At 41.9% G+C, this 19,507-nt stretch overlaps 1 protein-coding gene across 1 annotated transcript in view; it reads left to right on the top strand.

The window, feature by feature from the left end:
* LOC137534193 (E3 ubiquitin-protein ligase DTX4-like) overlaps positions 1–19,507 on the top strand; it is a 68,268-nt gene that overhangs the window by 34,477 nt on the left and 14,284 nt on the right. Inside the window, exons 2-5 of the mRNA XM_068255588.1 lie at positions 12,010–13,813; positions 13,922–13,983; positions 15,530–15,682; positions 16,897–16,958. Of these exons, the coding sequence (XP_068111689.1) occupies positions 12,010–13,813; positions 13,922–13,983; positions 15,530–15,682; positions 16,897–16,958 (2,081 nt within the window). The remainder of the gene's footprint in view (positions 1–12,009; positions 13,814–13,921; positions 13,984–15,529; positions 15,683–16,896; positions 16,959–19,507) is intronic.

The raw sequence follows: 19,507 nt of genomic DNA, 5'->3' as shown, positions 1-19,507 counted from the left end.
AGTAAATCTGATTTTTTTTTTGTTGACTTAAGTTTTCCTTTAAGGACTGCAGTCATAAAACCCCTTAAAGCGGATCCGAGATGAAAAACTAACTATAACAAGTAACTTGTCTATATATCTTATCTAAAGTTTAGATAGTTTACACAGCAAATCTAGCTGCAAACAGGTTTAATAGAATATGATTGATTATTCCTGTGATACAATGACAGCAGCCATGTTGTTTGTAAACATTACACAGAGGCAGGCTTATCTGCATCTTGAGCAAACAAACCTAATCCCCCTCCTCCTCCCTCCTCCCCTCTGCCTCTGAAATCTCTGGCTAAAGCCTGTGGGCGTGGCTTCTTTAGTTTATAGGGAATTAGAGTATTAAGACAAAAACAAAAAAGTATTTGACTTGAGGAATGCCCTATAAACAATAGGAAAGGAACACAATTATGCAATGAGTAAAAGTTAAAGGGGAACTTCAGCCTAAACAAACATACTGTCATTAAGTTACATTAGTTATGTTAATTAGAATAGATAGGTAATATAATTTTTTTACCCACCCTGTTTCAAAAGAACAGGCAAATGTTTGTGATTCATGGGGGCTGCCATCTTTGTCATGGGGGCAGCCATCTTTTTGGTTGAAAGGAGGTGACAAGGAGCAGGAGACACAGTTCCAACTGTCCTGTGTCCTGATAACCCCTCCCAGCTGCACACGCAAGGCTTTAAAATGTCAAATTCAAAATGTAAAAGAAATAAATTTGCACCAAAACAGCAGAACGAGAGCAACAACATCAGAAATCCCATCATGCTTTGCACAGCATCAGGGGAAAAAAGCCCGGGCAGTTTTCTTCTGTGCAGCTAAAAATGAGGCTTGGATAAGAGAAACAAAGTTCTGATGCTGTGATACTGTTAAAGAAACACCAGGCCTTTTCAGTGCTGCTGAGTCGATTTTTAGTCCGGAGGTTCACTTTAATCTCGGATCCACTTTAAGGACCAGAGCCTTTTTTTCCATTCAGACCACTGCAGCTTTAACGGTTTATTGCTCGGTCATACAACCTACCATCTAAATGAATTTTACCTCCTTTTCTTGTTACTAATACAGCTTTCTTTTAATGCTATTTGATTGCTGCTGCAATTTTTACTTTTTATTATATTCATCAAAAAAGACATGAATTTTGTCAAAAAAATGACTTTTTTTACTTTCTGTGCTGACATTTTTCAAATAAAGTAAAATTTCCTATACATTTGAGCGCGAAAGTTATTCTGCTACATGTCTTTGATAAAAAAAAAAAACATTCAGTGTATATTTATTGGTTTGGGTAAAAGTTATAGCGTTTACAAACTATGGTGCAAAAAGTGAATTTTCCCATTTTGAAGCATCTCCGACTTTTCTGAGCATCTGTCATGTTTCATGAGGTGCTAAAATTCCAGGATAGTATAAATACCCCCCAAATGACCCTATTTTGGAAAGAAGACATCCCAAAGTATTCACTGAGAGGCATGGTGAGTTCATAGAAGATTTTATTTTTTGTCACAAGTTAGCGGAAAATGACACTTTGTGACAAAAAAAAGGAAAAAAAAAGTTTCCATTTCTTCTAACTTGTGACAAAAAAAAATGAAATCTGCCACGGACTCATTATGCTTCTCTCTGAATACCTTGAAGTGTCTACTTTCCAAAATGGGGTCATTTGTGGGGTGTGTTTACTGTCCTGGCATTTTGGGGGGTGCTAAATTGTAAGCACCCCTGTAAAGCCTAAAGGTGCTCATTGGACTTTGGGCCCCTTAGCGCAGTTAGGGTGCAAAAAAGTGCCACACATGTGGTACCGCTGTACTCAGGAGAAGTAGTATAATGTGTTTTGTGGTTTATTTTTACACATACCCATGCTGGGTGGGAGAAATATCTCTGTAAATGACAATTTTTTGATTTTTTTTTTACACACAATTGTCCATTTACAGAGAGATTTCTCCCACCCAGCATGGGTATGTGTAAAAATACACCCCAAAACACATTATACTACTTCTTCTGAGTACGGTGATACCACATGTGTGACACTTTTTTGCAACCTAGGTGCGCTAAGGGGCCTAATGTCCTATTCACAGGTCATTTTGAGGCATTTGGATTCTAGACTACTCCTCATGGTTTAGGGCCCCTAAAATGCCAGGGCAGTATAGGAACCCCACAAGTGACCCCATTTTAGAAAGAAGACACCCCAAGGTATTCTGTTAGGAGTATGGTGAGTTCATGGAAGATTTTTTTTTTTTGTCACAAGTTAGCGGAAATTGACACTTTGGGAAAAAAAAACCAATACAAATCAATTTCCGCTAACTTGTGACAAAAAATAAAATCTTCTATGTACTCGTCATACACCTAACAGGATACCTTGGGGTGTCTTCTTCTTTCTAAAATGGGGTCACTTGTGGGGTTCCTATACTGCCCTGGCATTTTAGGGGCCCTAAACCGTGAGGAGTAGTCTTGAACCCAAATGTCGCAAAATGACCTGTGAAATCCTAAAGGTACTCATTGGACTTTGGGCCCTTTAGCACAGTTAGGCTGCAAAAAAGTGCCACACATGTGGTACTGCCGTGCTCAGGAGAAGTAGTATAATGTGTTTTGTGGTGTATTTTTACATATACCCATGCTGGGTGGGAGAAATATCATCTCCCAACGAGCATCCTCTCTCCTTGATAAAGCGAGGTGACTCTCGCGGAACTAGTGGGATCTTGTCCTCCGAGGGGATTCCTTGTTCCCTGCTGTGCTGCTGAGATTGACTTCACCATTTCTAGGCTAAGTATCTCCTCTATTTTTTGCACTACTCCACTTTATGCTCTTTTTCCTATGGGCTGCTCCTTTGCCTTAATTTTTACTAGGCATCTTATCACTAGTAATACTGTATACTTGGAGAGCAATTGTGTACTTTATTTCATGATCTTATATATGCGATATTTATTCGTGTGTTTTTTTTTTTTTTCTTCACTGCACCGCTGTACTCAGGAGAAGTAGTATAATGTGTTTTGTGGTTTATTTTTACACATACCCATGCTGGGTGGGAGTTGTTTATTGGTCCTGCATCACACTAGGTTGTATACTGAACCCGGGTTCTCCCCCTGTTGGGCTCAATATTGAGCCGACTCTGGGGTTTTATATCTGACAGCAGCATTGTGTCATTATACAATATATTGCATTTAGAGTGATTGTTTCATATGCAGCAGGGATCATGTTGGAATATTTGCTTGGTTTTAAAATGGTTTTATTCTTTATTGAATCAACAGTACTGTGATTATTAATATACCCAATGTTGAATAAAGATTTTTGTTATACTTTTTAAAATTTTGCTGTGGGAGGTGCTATTTTTTAAGGGCTTTCTTCCTCTACCATATAATTGCTCTTGTTTTGAGCCCTAGCACACACAGTTATCTGGTTGAGGTGTTGCAGACACTCCCTAGAAACTAGTAAACAGTGCACCTGGGAGGTGATCTGACGTCGGGTCTGCAGGCGATCTAATGGTGTGGGTGGGTGATCAGATTGCCCGCAAGGGGCAGGTTAGGGGCTGATTGATGGGTGGCAGTTACAGGGGGTGATTGATGGGTGGCAGTGACAGGGGGTGATTGATAGGTGATTGACAGGTGATCAGTGGGTTATTACAGGGAAGAACAGATGTAAATAATGCACTGGCGAATTGATAAGGGGGGGTCTGAGGGAAATCTGAGCGTGTGGGCGGGTGATTGGGTGCCTGCAAGGGGCAGATTAGGGTCTAATCTGATGGGTAACAGTGACAGGTGGTGATAGGTGGTGATTGATGGGTAATTAGTGGGTGTTTAGAGGAGAGAACAGATGTAAACAGTGCACTTGGGAGGTGATCTGATGTCGGGTCTGCAGGCGATCTAATGGTGTGGGTGGGTGATCAGATTGCCCGCAAGGGGCAGGTTATGGGCTGATTGATAGGTGGCAGTGACAGGGGGTGATTGACGGGTGATTGACAGGTGATCAGGGGGGATAGATGCATACAGTACACAGGGGGGGGGGGGTCTGGGGAGAATCTGAGGGGGTGATCAGGGGGCAGTTTAGGGACTTAAAAAAAATAGCGTTGACAGATAGTGACAGGGAGTGATTGATGGGTGATTAGGGGGGTGACTGGGTGCAAACAGTGGTCTGGGGGGTGGGCAGGGGGGGGGGGGTCTGAGGGGTGCTGTGGGCGATCAGGGAGCAGGGGGGGGGGCAGATCAGTGTGTTTGGGTGCAGACTAGGGTGGCTGCAGCCTGCCCTGGTGGTCCCTCGGACACTGGGACCACCAGGGCAGGAGGCAGCCCGTATAATACACTTTGTAAACATTACAATGCGTATTATACGCTTCCTATGCGGCGATCGTCGGGTTAACAACCCGCCGGCGCTTCCGATTGGCCGGCGGGTTGATGTTGCGGGTGGGCGGAGCCTATTGCCGGCGGATGCGTGCGCATCCCAGCGTGCGATCCCTGGCAAAACAGTGCCCCAGGACCCGACGCTATTCTGCGTTACGTGGTCCTGGGGCTGCCACTTTGCCGCCGCCAATATGCAGTAGGCGGTCGGCAAGTGGTTAAACATACACTCATTTTCTTTCTGAATACCTTTATTGAATTTTAAAAAGCATTACCTTAAAGGACAACTGTAGTGACAGGGATTTGGAGGCTGCCATACTTATTTCCTTTCAAGCAGTACCAGTTGCCTGACTATCATGCTGATCCTCTGCATCTAATACTTTTAACTACAGACCCCGAACAATAGATCAGGTGTTTCTGACACTATTGCCAGATATGACAAGATTAGCTGCATGCTTGTTTCTGGTGTTATTCAGACACTACTGCAGGCAAATAGAGCAGCAGGGCTGCTTGGTAACTGGTATTGTTTAGCGGAAATAAATATGGCAGCCTCCATATTCTTCTCACTTTAGTTTCCCTATAATTACTACACAGAGTTCCTGCAGTGGGATGTACAGTCCGAAGACACTTTTACTATATTCTAAAAGCTTACTCTTCCAATCTTTGAAAGTTACCCGTGCCATTCATTATGATTCAAATGTTGCATCGGGACGTGTTAAAGTGCAGAATGCATAGGCACATAAAGAGCAAACTGCCCTAAAAAGATACAAGGCCACCCACATTGTTTGTTGGATATGTCCCTAAGCTCATTCTACAACAACTAGAACCTTGAGAATTCACTGAGTATTTCACAAGTTGTTTATGGTCACCAGATGTTTCCAGGCAGATACAACACATTGGTAGTATTGTCTCGCACTCACAACAGGATCAAACCCATAGTCTTTAAGAGGAGTGTGGCAGCTGAAAAGAGGGATGACTCCCTCTATGCAGTACTCAACAAGGAGAAAAGCTGCCACATCCAAAGTTAATCTTTATCGGTTCCATGTAAAAAATATTGCCAATAAAGGTTAACTTTGGACTGCCAGCTTTTTTCCGAGTTCAAGGTAAATACAATTCACTTGGGCTTGGCTCGCACTGGGCCCACTGATGGATTGTTTTCTAGGCAGCGGACCAACATACTATACATGTTGCAAGGGCCCATGCTTTCCTCTTGGACATTTTGCAAATGTTTTTTTTTAATTGCCCAGGTTTGTCTATTTTGGTACTACAGTTATGCAACAATGATTTGTGATGGACGGCAGATGCATTGCTATTCGTCAGACAGAATGGCATACAGCCGCTCCCAAGTGCAGCAGACCTTTAGAGCCATCTGTGCTATACAGAAATGCTACCACACCATCAAATCTGAGCTAAGCCTCATACATGATATCAATATTATAGCTACATAGTTATTTCAAATAAAAAAAGACACATGCCCATCAAGTTCAACCTTTTGAGCCTCACTGTACTTTAAAGCAAACTTATTGCAAAACTTGAGAACCTCACGTATGAAGAGAGAAGGCTGGTTAGTTGGGCACCGGGAGAGCCGAATGACGGCTCTCCCTGCTCTGCTGCCCCAAAACTCCCCGGCGGTGCTAAATACTATCCCCCCTCTGAGTTGTCGCAACTTGGAGGGAGATGTAATTCGGGGTCAAGCAACCGCTGGATCCCCGAATTACCCTTATGCGCCCCACGCAGCATTACATTGCTGCTATGGGGCACCTGTTTCGAGCTTCTGGTGCTACTCTTCAAGAACACCGCCGATGCCTGGGACCCTCTTGAATTTTGCATCTGCGCTCCCCACTGTGCAAGAACGTGGCCATGCTGCACATGCAAGAACGTGCCTGCACCTGCCCAGTAGCACAGAACCATTTGTGTACGAGCAGCTCTGGCTCACTGCGCAGGCGGAACGACAATGTTTGTACAAAGCAGGGAGCACAGTCACGATAACCTATCCAACAAGCTCTTCTATCCCTGTGATTCATTGTTGTACCTCTTTTTGTTCCTGTCCTAAAACTGTACTGTTCTTATTAAAGTGCGGTGCTTAAAACTGAGATTTCCCCAGTGAGATGTCCCCAATTATCTTCCCCATCCTGTCTTTCTAGAAAAGAATAGGTTGCTTGACAGAGAGCTGAGAATCATGTCTTCGCAATGTTCAATCCAAAACTGTCAGCTGAAAAGATTACACATTCTTAACTTTGCCATGTTCTTCTTTGTCGCTTTTTTTTTTACATACTGCGGCGTGAGCATGTTCATACACCTGTCTCATGTGTTGTGATAGTGTCTATACACCGCTTCTAAAGGAGTTGTGAGTAATTTTAGCCCGTGCAATAAGTAGTAATGTGAACATGAGGAACACAGTACTAAGACCAACCCACCGCTGAAATCTACAGTCTAGGTAGGATGTGTAAGCTCTGTACACATGCTAGACTTTGTTTGTCGGAAAAACTATCAGAGACAAAGGTTCAATGACCACAAGGCTGTTGGCATTCTTAGAAAAGCAGTGACACATGTCTCATGCATCTGGTCAGGACGGCTTGCATTGAGAAAGATACTGCAGTCTAGACATACTATAAGATGACAAATATCTGTTGACCAGTCACTAGTGAGAAAAACAAAGGTCAGCCTGCCAGGTTGTTTCCATATAGATATAGGCATACAGTATCTGCTGTCACGAGAGAAAAGAGCAAATTCCTGCTTGTGTATAGGATCTTCTATTTGCTGATGCTTACATTTTTTTTTTTAAAGTACGTAATCATAAAGCCTCGTACACACGCTAGATGGTACTTGGCCAAGACCGCCCATTGTTCTTCTAACCAGGCCACCCACTCCTTACCGCTCCATTGTTTAGCCACTGTCTCATGGTGAACAGCGCCTATAGCTGGCATTTACATACGGTACATTATTGTGTACTTCTTTACTATGCTCAAAAACAAATGGTCTTCGTGAAGCCCAAAAAGGTACTGCTGTCACAATATTATACAGGATTGGCACGTAAACTGTATGTCTTGCATCACTATTTTGCAGGACATTACTTGTTTTCATCTTAAAACCTTAAAAAGTATATCCTTTCTATGAACTTATTGTTGAAGGGGTTGAAGAAGATGATTTTTTTGGGATGCGTTTGTTAGTGTGCTTTTCATAAATATTTTTGAATTGATGTATATGTATTTGTTTTCCTACATTATATATGTACTCCTTGGAGCAGAGTCGGATCATCCACAAGGCAATCCTAGGCAGGAGCTGGTGTAGGGCTCTTTTGCACTATGAAATGCGATCGCAATCGCGTTTCAAACCAATTTCCACTAATGAGATTGAGATTGCGATTGAGCTACTATACTCAGTATAGGAACTTAATTGCATCCAAAACACGGCAAGACGGCGATAGCGCTCGGGCCAAAATCGCAACGCAATCGGATCGCACTAATGGAAATGGCCACTGCCATTTCCATTCGTTTTACTGTACCCTGCGTTTTGCGATCCGTTAGTAATCAGAATCAGATTGCAAAATGGTGGGTAATGGAAAAGGAATCTTACTAAACAGTAAGAGCCGAAATTCAAACCCAGGTCCCCTGTTTCAGAGGCAGAGCCCTTAACCTTACCACACGGATATGTGAGGGTGCAGGCTAGTGTTGTACCATATTTTCTGGTGGAAGTCAATGGACATATGATTTTTTTTTTCAACTCAAATAACTATCCTATATAATATAACACCCCTCTGTCCCTGCGTCATCCTCCTGTCCCTGTATCCCTGCTTCCAGACTTGACAGTTTGCTGTCTGAGAACCTCATTGCATTGTGGGAAATAACAGCTTTTTCAAACTGCCAAGCAAGCAATGTGTCCCTGTGTGCATATACTTCGGACAGTGGAGGGGTCCAAGTGAGCGGAAAGCATCGGTATGCACTTTGCCAGGGTTTAGTGGACGTGGCCTAGCGCCTGTTTTTTAATGGGCAGGCCTTTTTTCTAGTGTTACAATGTAACAAAAAAGAAGCCATACTGCAGTAAAGGCTTCTGATGAAGATGGGGGTTCTGGAGAAGAACCACAAAGACTTCTACCTCTTGGGTGACAGTCCAGGGTTGAGGCTGTACAGATGTGTGCATCATTTTAAAGGACAACTGTACTGAGAAGAATATGGAGGCTGCCATATTTATTTCCCTTTAAACAATACCAGTTACCTGGCAGCCCTGCTGATCTGTTTGGTGGTAGTAGATTCTGAATCACACACCAGAAACAAGCATGCAGCTAATCTTGTCAAATCTAACAATAATGTCAAAAATCCTGATCTACTGCACGCTTGTTCAGGGTCTATGGCTAAAAGTATTAGAGGCAGAGGATCAGCAGAACAGCCAGGCAACTGGTATTTCTTAAAAGGAAATAAATATGGCAGCCTCTAGTTACTGTTGTCCTTTAAAGTCTCTCATATCTTTTAAGAACTAAAGGTGCATACATATGTTCAAAGTCATCTGCTGGGATCAGGCTGTGATGCCATGTGCAACAGTTCAGTATCCGATGCTGTAAAGATGTATCATTAACCTCTAGGCTAGTGATGCATTCTGTTGCTATGGAGGGGGAGGGAGGGCAGACATTGCGGCCCATGACAGAGTGGCATGGAGCAGACAGGAGTGGTGAGAGAACAATGCTCCTGGCCTGTGCACAGTTGAGACAATATGCCAGGCAGTTTGCTTTCCGATGCATTGAGGGGGACACTCAACACACATTATAGTATATTCTCTGCAGAGGCTGTCTTGGCTGAGAACCATCTAGCATGTCTACAAGGCCTTAGCAGGCGAACCCTGCCATTCCAGTCAGAAGACGGCGCTGAAGTTACTTATAAAACACTATAATTCGGCCTCCAGCAATTGCTGGAAGCCATTATTATTTTATTTCCTACCATCTATGGCAGCCTGGAGGGGGAATAGTATTTAAAATCAATGGGAATTTGTGCAGGAGCAAGATAAGCCATACAGGCTGTATCCTGCGCCCAAGTCTCCTGCGCCGATTCCTCTTGTATGCCTTAGCAGAAGGTTTGGTCACCCCTCCTTATCTAACACAAACTGGGCAATAAGAGTATCAAAGTTTTCTGCCAGACAGTGGATTAGCCCAGGTGTTGAAATTTAAATGAGTGACAAGGGTCCTTCCATGTACAGCTAATTAAATCTGTTAAATGGTTACATAGTTAATTACATATTTGGGTTGAAAAAGGACACGTCCATCGAGTTCAACCAGAAAATAAAGTACAAAACCAGCCGCCTGCACCCTCACATATCCTTGTTGAGTTTATGGCAACTGTACTCCAAACAGAGTAACCAGATCACTGTTGCCAAGGTTGCAAATGAAAGCTCAATTTGATTTAAGTGTCGGTTTTCAATGATGTTGATTTGCAAAAAAGATTTCTGGACAGCCATCTTTATTTATGAGAAAGGGGTGATTTCCCTTTAAGCGATATAGGAATCCTGTGGCTGACAACATTCACTGGTAGCTGAAATGGCACTTTTTGGTAGACTTTGACATACAACACATGTTTGTGTGTTTTACTTAACAAAGGAGTGCCACTATTGTTTCCCAGTTGTGAGAGGGAGAGGGTACATCGCTTTAAATGTCAGCATATATCATATAACTATTAAACTGATCACTGACTAACAAAGGAGGTTTTTATATAACCTTTCAGGAATGTCATCTTTCCTCCAAAGTCCCTTAGAAAGGAAGGCCTCCGGGGTGAACGATGGGACTCATTCTTGCAGAGCTGCACCCATTTCAAACAAAGACCAGTTCTTTATGTGCTTTGCAGAGGGGTCTTCAGTTAGCATTCCCATGCCATTCACAGCCTGCAGCTATAAAAGCAAGCAGGACTTTAAAGACTTAGGACAGGTGTCTTTAAAGGAAACGTATAATTCTTTAATCTTTTTATGAGAATGGGATCAGCTTAAAGGAAAAAGTACCGTAAACGTCTTTTCAACTTTATGTACTGTATGCGTTTTTGGGGTGTTTACAAATGAAATTATATGCTTTTTTTGGTTTGTTTTTATTGTTTTGAGACACTGCAGCTGATTCACAAATGTTGTCTGTGAATGATCTCTCCTTACCTATTTTCCTCTTCATGTATAAAAAAACATTGTTAGCCCTTTCCAAGCAACAGAATCTCTCAGTCATTACTTACAAAATTTACTTCCATATTATTTTTTTTCACCTTAATTTTAGTACTTTTTGCTTGTTGGTTGCTTAAAAGGAGTAGATAATGGGAAATAATGAGAAAGGTTTAGTTAATTAATCAAGTTCATTGTATGAGAAATAAATGCATTTTAAAGAACTGTGTTTTAAGGTCCATACACACGTGCACAATGCGATTAGTTTTATAGCATGCTAATTGCGATCGCTCTTCAATCGCGGCAAAATGCTGCAGACAACGTGTTTGCGATTGCCGCTAAACTCGGAACGCCCACGAATGGCGGCAATCATGGCAGTGAGATCACTGCCAAATAGTTACAATTGTGCTAGCACTTTAAAAAGCACTAGCGCTTTGGAGATTAGCGGTAAACGACCGCTAATCGCCGTAGTGTGGATGGGCTCATGGGCTGTGTGATAACACCTACTTCCTACAGGTTTTAGGCTCCCTTCACACTGCAAATCCGTTTTGAGATTCCGATTCTGATTTGCAATTCCGATTTTCCCAGACTGCAATCAACAGAAAAATGGAGGAAAAAACGCAGCATGCAGTAACGACTAAAAATCGGTATCGGATGTAAAAACCGATTAAGAATCGGAATCGCATGCAGTGTGCAGAGAGCCTTAGATAGATCTTAGCGACACACTTAAGGCCTATACCCATGCTGCTCTGAACTCGGCAGTGACAGGTGATAGCGACTGCCATGGCCGAGAATCAGGCGGTCAGACCAGTGTGGGTACAGCGACTGCACAGCAATCGCTAAAGATCCGACGCAATGCCCGAGCGCCGCATGATGCCATTGTTTTCACTGCTCCCCCGCTTGCCAGAAGCCACTCCTTCGCACATGCTTGTGTCCCTCCTTCCCATGTATAGCAACATAGCTAGAGGCTGATGTGGTGTATGGACAGTGTTGTGTGCTCTGTCGCCCTGCAGGGTTTTTTACACGATCCCTTGGGTGACAGAGCTCCAATAGATCCTCAGCAGGTGCATATGTAGCTTTATCGATTTTGCATTTCGATTCCTGGCAGATTCAATCCCTTTGATCAAATCTCCCAGAAATCTGTACTGCATCATGTCCCATTAATCGAAATGTTAATTGTTTTTTTATTTAAAGTCAATCAAAACTATTGAGCAGACAGGATTATTATTATCATTAGGATGGAAAATCTCCCCTATACAGTTCCCTGGTTTCTAGTTGTTCTCTTCCCACCCCTAAAAAGTTTCCTGATGTCTAGTGTCCCTTCCCTCACCTATAGTATAGGTCCTATACAGTTCCCTGGTGTCTAATGCTTTCCCCCTTCCTCCCCCATATGTCTTCCCTAGTGATCTAGGGCTTCACCTACTATATAGATTCCCTGGTGGTCTATAGTGGGCCAAAGTTTGACATGTTTGATTTAATGAAATAAGCTGAATTGTTGGAACCATTCTAACTGCTAATTTTATTTATTTATTTATTTATTTTTTGCAGGTACTCTGTATCCAGTGAGGAGAGTAAATTTGCCTCTTTCAAGTGCTCCTGGCAAAGGAATAGTGTGGGAATGGGAGGATCTACCAGGACAATGGGTTTCCTTTGAAGCAAAATTATCAGTCTTGATCCAGGATGCTCTCGAAAAACAGCAGACAGGTGTCCGCCTCGGAGAACCCTGTAATGGATCTCATATCTGTTTCCAGACCATGACAAAAATAGAATTGCCTTCTCAGAGGAGGACGAGGGTCCGGGCTCGAGCCCACATGCCTTATCCTACAGCTGTAGTGAAACGTCCTACAGCTCAGTACCATGTTGCTCTACCACAATATCTCAATGGGAATTCGGATTATAAGCATGCATTCTTTTCAGTCCATCCACAACCCATGAGATCAAACCATGGACTTATGAATTTTAATCAAGAACAAATTAACAGCAGTAATGGACAAATGAAATGCAGAAGAAGAACACTAAGCTCGAATCAAGAGGCAGCATCATTTAATGAGGGCCTAGTAAATATGAACCATGGACTAGTGAATCTCAACCAAGGCCTGCCAAACTTTAATCAAGGACGCATTAATACAAACCACTTGCTAGTTACCCATAACCATGTACCCATGAAAATACACCACAGGACAATAAACTCAAGACAAGAACCTTTACACACCAATTATGGGATAATCGACCCAAGTCTTATGTTACAAAATTCAAACTATGAACTTGTAAATGGCAACCAGGGCTCAATAAACTTTAATTCAGGAGCAGTGAATTACACTCGTGGACCAGAACACTCTAACCGCTGCCATTCTAATGACAGACTGGTAAACTACAGCCAAGAACAAGATGATGCCAACCAGGAACTTATTAATTTTGATGCGAATGTAATTCTTCCAAATTATGGACCTTCTTCATACTGTGAATCCTCTTCAGATGATTCCAGCTCTTCCTCTGGGAGTCCAAACTCCATGCTGCTTGACTCAGATATCAGTCCTCACTTTGAACCTGTGAATCATGATTGCAATGTTTTTAACTCAAGCCCTGCATTAGCAAGTGCTACCCCTAGACGACCAGCTTCAAGACCAGGGTTATCGAGGTCAGAATCAAGGTGTAGAGACTCAAGACCTGAGTTAACAAGGTCAGAGTCCAGGCCTGGAGACTTTAGACCAGCATTAAGCAGGGCTAACTCTCGAAGGGAAGAACATCAAGCGGTTTTACATAGGTCAGAATCTAAGCCAGCTGGAAATAGACCTGAATTTCTAAGATCAAATTCTGGACCTAATGAATACAAACCTGAATTTGTGAGATCACACTCTAGACCTGGTGTCTCTACGCCTAAACTTATAAGATGTGAATCTAAATATGGATTTTCTGCTTGTGATTCTAGACCAGCTGAGTTTAGACCTTCTCTAGGTAGATCGGAATCCCGGCACGACACCAGGTCTGCTGTAGTAAGCACAGACTGCAGAAGCATGTGCACTAGGCCTGGGTTTTCTAGGTCTAATTCTAGACCTGAAGATAACAGGACAGAGCTACTTAGTTCTCATTCAAGATCCAATGACTCGAAGTCTGTCTTGGCTAGCCCTCACCACGGGATCAGTCATGTCAAGCCTAGGTTAGCTAGCAGGAGCCTTTCACGGTCTGATTCACTCAGACGGGGTAGGAGTCCACCACCATGCGCTTGCCCGCACTGTCTTTTAGTGCAGAGTGTGAAGTCTGCCAGCTGGCCAGGACGCCAGTCAGATACCAGAGCAGCCACAGTTCAGTGTCGTGAGAGTCAGAGATATGAGAAAAGCAGAAGCCTTCCTAGGTATGTTTTATTACTTTCTATGACTTCTTATGTCTCCTGTTATGTTAAAGCTTAATGCAAGTTACATTAAATGCCATTAAAACCTTTTTTCATGTTCTGAAATTACAGGGTGCCTCCAGTGCCTCTTAGTAACATAGAAGGCTCGGGTATGATCCCACCAGCCCTGGCAGGTAATGATCACCATACTATAAATTATTAGCATATCACAATATATAAATGCAAACACAATGGAGTTGATTTGTTAAAGATGAAGAACACTGGAGAGCAAAAGTTTTCCGCAAACCTTGACTGTATTCTTTTTCTTTTTTTTTTTTTTAAGTGTTTGGTATTTGGTGGAAAAAAACTTTGAAGCCCCCAGTTGAGTCATGTCGGAACACAGTGCCATTGATGAAACTGGTTGTGCAACTCTGGCCTTGTCCACTCAGATGGTCTGTTGTGGCCCATTTGGAGCCCAGGGCAGATGTGTTTCAACCATAGGCTACATGGGCTCTCACAGAAGAACAGCACTAAAGTGCAGTCTGCTTACCACACCGGATCCAACAGATCTGTTGCAGACCTACAAGTGTTTTCCACTGTAGTGGGAAAACAGTCTACAGCCTTTTTTGTAGACATGAGATGGTGTTTATTTTTGGCCCAGCTTGTCAGTATATTTACATGTCTATAATTCCCTGCAAACGCAATCTTCTGAGTCGTGCTGTTGGTGGGACCTACTGTTCCCTGCCTGATGATATTGTGTCAGTTGATATGAGAAATTCTTTTTGGTGCACCATCAGAGGTGTAAGGATAGCTGAGCAGCTTGTATTCATGGTGGAAACATCAGCAGTGTCAGGGGACCTGGAGGCAACTGGGTTGTTGGCAGCTTTTGGTGTCCCAAAAAAAGGTTCACAAAAAATCTTTGTTTTTAATTATACTAAATAGCTCTCACACTCTCTCTTATTATCCTTAACAATCTTTTGTAATGTCTTTTGGTGGCATTTTACCCATGATCAGCGGATTGTAAAGATGAGCTGCTCAGCTCTCTACCAAGGATTGTATTCATTCCTTTGGGGAAGGGGAGAAAGAGCAGGCAGTGTCCTGCTGTAATCAACCATTATCATGATCAGCCGTGATCAGCCAAGCAGCAAATAACTGAACAAAATACCACCAAAATCAAATCATTGTTTTGGGGATGAAAACCCTGCAGGCACACATAGCTTGAGCCTGATGCTAACTCATATAAACAAATTGTAATAGTACATTACCTATCTCACTAACCCAACCATCTACAGCAAGTTATCTACTTAAAAACCAAACCTGCCCTACCTGGCACTCGGAATAATTGCTTTGCTAGACATGGTAGCCCCATAGAGCACAGTTCCCCAACTCTGTCCTCAAGGCCCACCAACAGTACATGTTTTGCAGAAAACTACAAACACTCACAGGTGAGGTAATTAGTGTCTCAGCAGAGCTCATTAGCTACCTCTGTGGATTTCCACAAAACATTGTTGGTGGGCCTTGAGGACAGGGTTGGGGAATCCTGCCGTAGAGGATGGATCTTGCTCAGGTGTAAAGAGTGCCTTGTTCACCAGTAGTAAGAATCTGGTAGCAGGGATAACGTTCTAGAATAGGAAAAGGGTGTTACAAGTTTAGCCTGAATCAACACTAATATTTTGGTCTTGTGGATACGGCCAACCCTGGTACTACTGTGCTCATACATCTAACATTTTATTTTGCTAGGTATAAGTGGACTTCTGATGAGTGCAGCTGGGCTTCCAGTGTGTCTGTCCATTCCTGCTGCCCCAGTCTTCCGTCCACCAGCAGTAAAGAAAAGGGACCTGCGACCAGTGCCTGGAATCCAAGGGAACAGCCGGAAGATTAGCAACAAAAAGAGTACATACATGATTTACATCTTGGCTTCTGTCTTCTGGACTGTTTTGCTACAGTGTCTCTATGTACACAAATAACTACATAGCATAATCTAAAAAAAGTACAAAAAACCTCAGGCTAAATACTTAAGTGACCCAAAATCACTCTTACCGGAGCTCATTAGAGCTTCTCTTTGGGAGAGTCCTCAGTTCTTAGCTATATTAACTTGTTAGGGCAAAGCATCCAGTTCGCTCCCCATTGCAGGAAACTCGATGTTCAGGAGAGTCCTATTAATCAGCACGTTCCCGCCACTCGTTCACTTCTGTGGCAGTGAGTGGTTACCTGAGCCAATCAAAGTGCCTGTGAATGAATGATCATGGCTTCAATCAGAAGCCATATTCATTCATTAAAATTAAAGTAGAAATTTTAGTAAAAATACTTGACAACCCAATTTAACCCCTTTGCCCTTTTCCCCACGTATAGTAAAAAAATCAAAAGTGACTGCATTAATAAAAAAATACATAAATAGTTACCTTACTAAAATTTTTGAACATGTATATCATGAGGGTATATTCATGTACTGTTATTTTTTTTTTCAAATAAGGGCCTGTAATCCTAGGGTACAGTGGGAAGACAAAAAACACAAAACAGAAAAGATACACCTTTATTTCCAAATAATATATTGTCCCCATACATTGTACCCTGGACATAATTTAAATGTTCTTAGTACATGTGTAGTAATGTGATTGCCAGAACAAATGGCCAAATATTTTTTTTTCTGAAAACAAGCCTAATTTGTGGTAAAAAAAACAAAAAAAAAATATAGATCATTTAGGTGTGATAAGCAGTAGTAAAGTTATGGCTAAATGAACAGGAGTGCTGAAATGTAAAAATTGCTCTTGCTGGGAAGAGTAAAATAGCCTGTTATGTGAGGTGGTTAATTGGTGTGTTCTGCACTTTATTGCTATTACAATCACAATTGTAGGACCTGATGTAAACAGTTTTTAGTAACAGGCTATAGAAATTCAGCCTGTTGAAACTTGAAGCAACACTGTTTCTCTTCTATGACTGGTGTATGATTTATTGTTGCTACCAGGCGGGCCTTTAAATGAAGTCTAGGCAACGGCCCAATTCTTACCTGTCAGAGGTTTTCTATGTTTCGTTTCATGTTTTGGTATTTTGCGTTGTTTGTATATTTTCTTTGGGTCTTAGAAACCAACATTTTACTTTTTCGATAGGTAAAAAACCAGAAGAGATGATCAAGCAGTTCTTGCAAAGAGTGAAGACGTCATTATCAGAGGTATTAATGCATTAATTTTATATATATATATATATATATATATATATATATATATATATATATATATATATATATATATATATATATATATATATATATATATATATATATATACAGTGGAGGAAATAATTATTTGACCCCTCACTGATTTTGTAAGTTTGTCCAATGACAAAGAAATGAAAAGTCTCAGAACAGTATCATTTCAATGGTAGGTTTATTTTAACAGTGGCAGATAGCACATCAAAAGGAAAATCGAAAAAATAACCTTAAATAAAAGATAGCAACTGATTTGCATTTCATTGAGTGAAATACGTTTTTGAACCCTCTAACAATAAAAGACTAATACTTAGTGGAAAAACCCTTGTTTGCAAGCACAGAGGTCAAACGTTTCTTGTAATTGATGACCAAGTTTGCACACATTTTAGGAGGAAATTTGGTCCACTCCTCTTTGCAGATCATCTCTAAATCCCTAAGGTTTCGAGGCTATCTCTGTGCAACTCTGAGCTTGAGCTCCCTCCATAGGTTTTCTATTGGATTAAGGTCCGGAGACTGACTAGGCCACTCCATGACCTTAATGTGCTTCTTCTTGAGCCACTCCTTTGTTGCCTTTGCTGTATGTTTTGGGTCATTGTCGTGCTGGAACACCCATCCACGACCCATTTTCAGTTTCCTGGCAGAGGGAAGGAGGTTGTCGTTCAGGATTTCACGATACATGGCTCCGTCCATTTTCCCGTTAATGCGATTAAGTTGTCCTGTGCCCTTAGCAGAAAAACACGTCCAAAGCAAAATGTTTCCACCCCCATGCTTGACGGTGGGGACGGTGTTTTGGGGGTCATAGGAAGCATTTTTCTTCCTCCAAACACAGCGAGTTGAGTTAATGCCAAAGAGCTCTATTTTGGTCTCATCAGACCACAGCACCTTCTCCCAGTCACTCACAGAATCATTCAGGTGTTCATTGGCAAAATTCAGACGGGCCTGCACATGTGCCTTCTTGAGCAGGGGGACCTTGCGAGCCCTGCAGGATTTTAATCCATTGCGGTGTAATGTGTTTCCAATGGTTTTCTTGGTGACTGTGGTCCCTGCTAATTTGAGGTCATTCACTAACTCCTCCCGTGTAGTTCTAGGATGCTTTTTCACCTTTCTCAGAACCATTGACACCCCACGAGGTGAGATCTTGCGTGGATCCCCAGAGCGAGGTCGATTGATGGTCATTTTGTGCTCCTTCCATTTTCGAACAATCGCACCAACAGTTGTCACCTTCTCTCCCAGCTTCTTGCTAATGGTTTTGTAGCCCATTCCAGCCTTGTGCAGGTCTACAATTTTGTCTCTGACATCCTTGGACAGCTCTTTGGTCTTTCCCATGTTGGAGAGTTTGGAGTCTGCTTGATTGATTGATTCTGTGGACAGGTGTCTTTTATACAGGTGACTAGTTAAGACAGGTGTCCTTAATGAGGGTGACTAATTGAGTAGAAGTGTCTAACCACTCTGTGGGAGCCAGAACTCTTAATGGTTGGTAGGGGTTCAAAAACTTATTTCACTCAATGAAATGCAAATCAGTTGCTATCTTTTATTTAAGGTTATTTTTTCGATTTTCCTATTGATGTGCTATCTGCCACTGTTAAAATAAACCTACCATTGAAATGATACTGTTCTGAGACTTTTCATTTCTTTGTCATTGGACAAACTTACAAAATCAGTGAGGGGGTCAAATAATTATTTCCTCCACTGTATATATATATATATATATATATATATATATATATATATATATATATATATATATATATATATATATATATATATATATATATATATATATGTATATGTATGTATAGAATATATGGTAACTCCACACCATTGTGATGTTTCAGATCTAGATTTGTGGGTTAAATCCTCTCATTTTTTTGGACATGTACATGGCAACATTTCCCTAGAGTAGTTTTTTTTCCGGTACCACTGACCAGGGCCAGATTTCTGAAAAGGCATAAAAGGCTTGGGCCTTGGGCAGCTGCAGCCCGGGGAGGCTACTGGACATGAAAGCTGCCCAAGGGTTCTGTACTTGAAAAACAGGGGCTGTTGATCATGGGTGGTGCATAGAATGGGGGGGTGCTGATGTTTATGGAAGGGTAGCAACAAGAAAGCAATCCTAGTGGCACAAAATGTGTAAAGCCAACCTTGACACTGACTAGGCTACAAAAAGTATTCTTTTGGGGTTTTTTTCTCCAGTATATCTATCATTTCAACATTAGTTTCAATGTAGGTTGACTGCAAATCAACTGCAGTTTGCTCACTATTTGAATGTTTTTTGCAATTTATAGGACAACTGAAGCGAGAGGAATATGAAGGTTGCCATATTTATTTCTTACCAGTTGCCCGGCTATGCTGCTGATCCTCTGCTTTTAACCCTGAACAAGCATACAGCAGATCAGGTGTTTCTGATGTGATTGTCAGATATGACAAGATTAGCTGCTTGCTTATTTCTGGTGTTATTCAGACACTTATGCAGCCAAATAGATCAGCAGGGCTGCCTGCCAGGCAACTGGTATTGA

Source organism: Hyperolius riggenbachi, chromosome 10, assembly GCF_040937935.1.
Source record: "Hyperolius riggenbachi isolate aHypRig1 chromosome 10, aHypRig1.pri, whole genome shotgun sequence".
In the NCBI taxonomy this organism is placed as follows: Eukaryota; Metazoa; Chordata; class Amphibia; order Anura; family Hyperoliidae; genus Hyperolius; species Hyperolius riggenbachi.
This window is presented reverse-complemented; position numbering and strand designations above follow the sequence as displayed.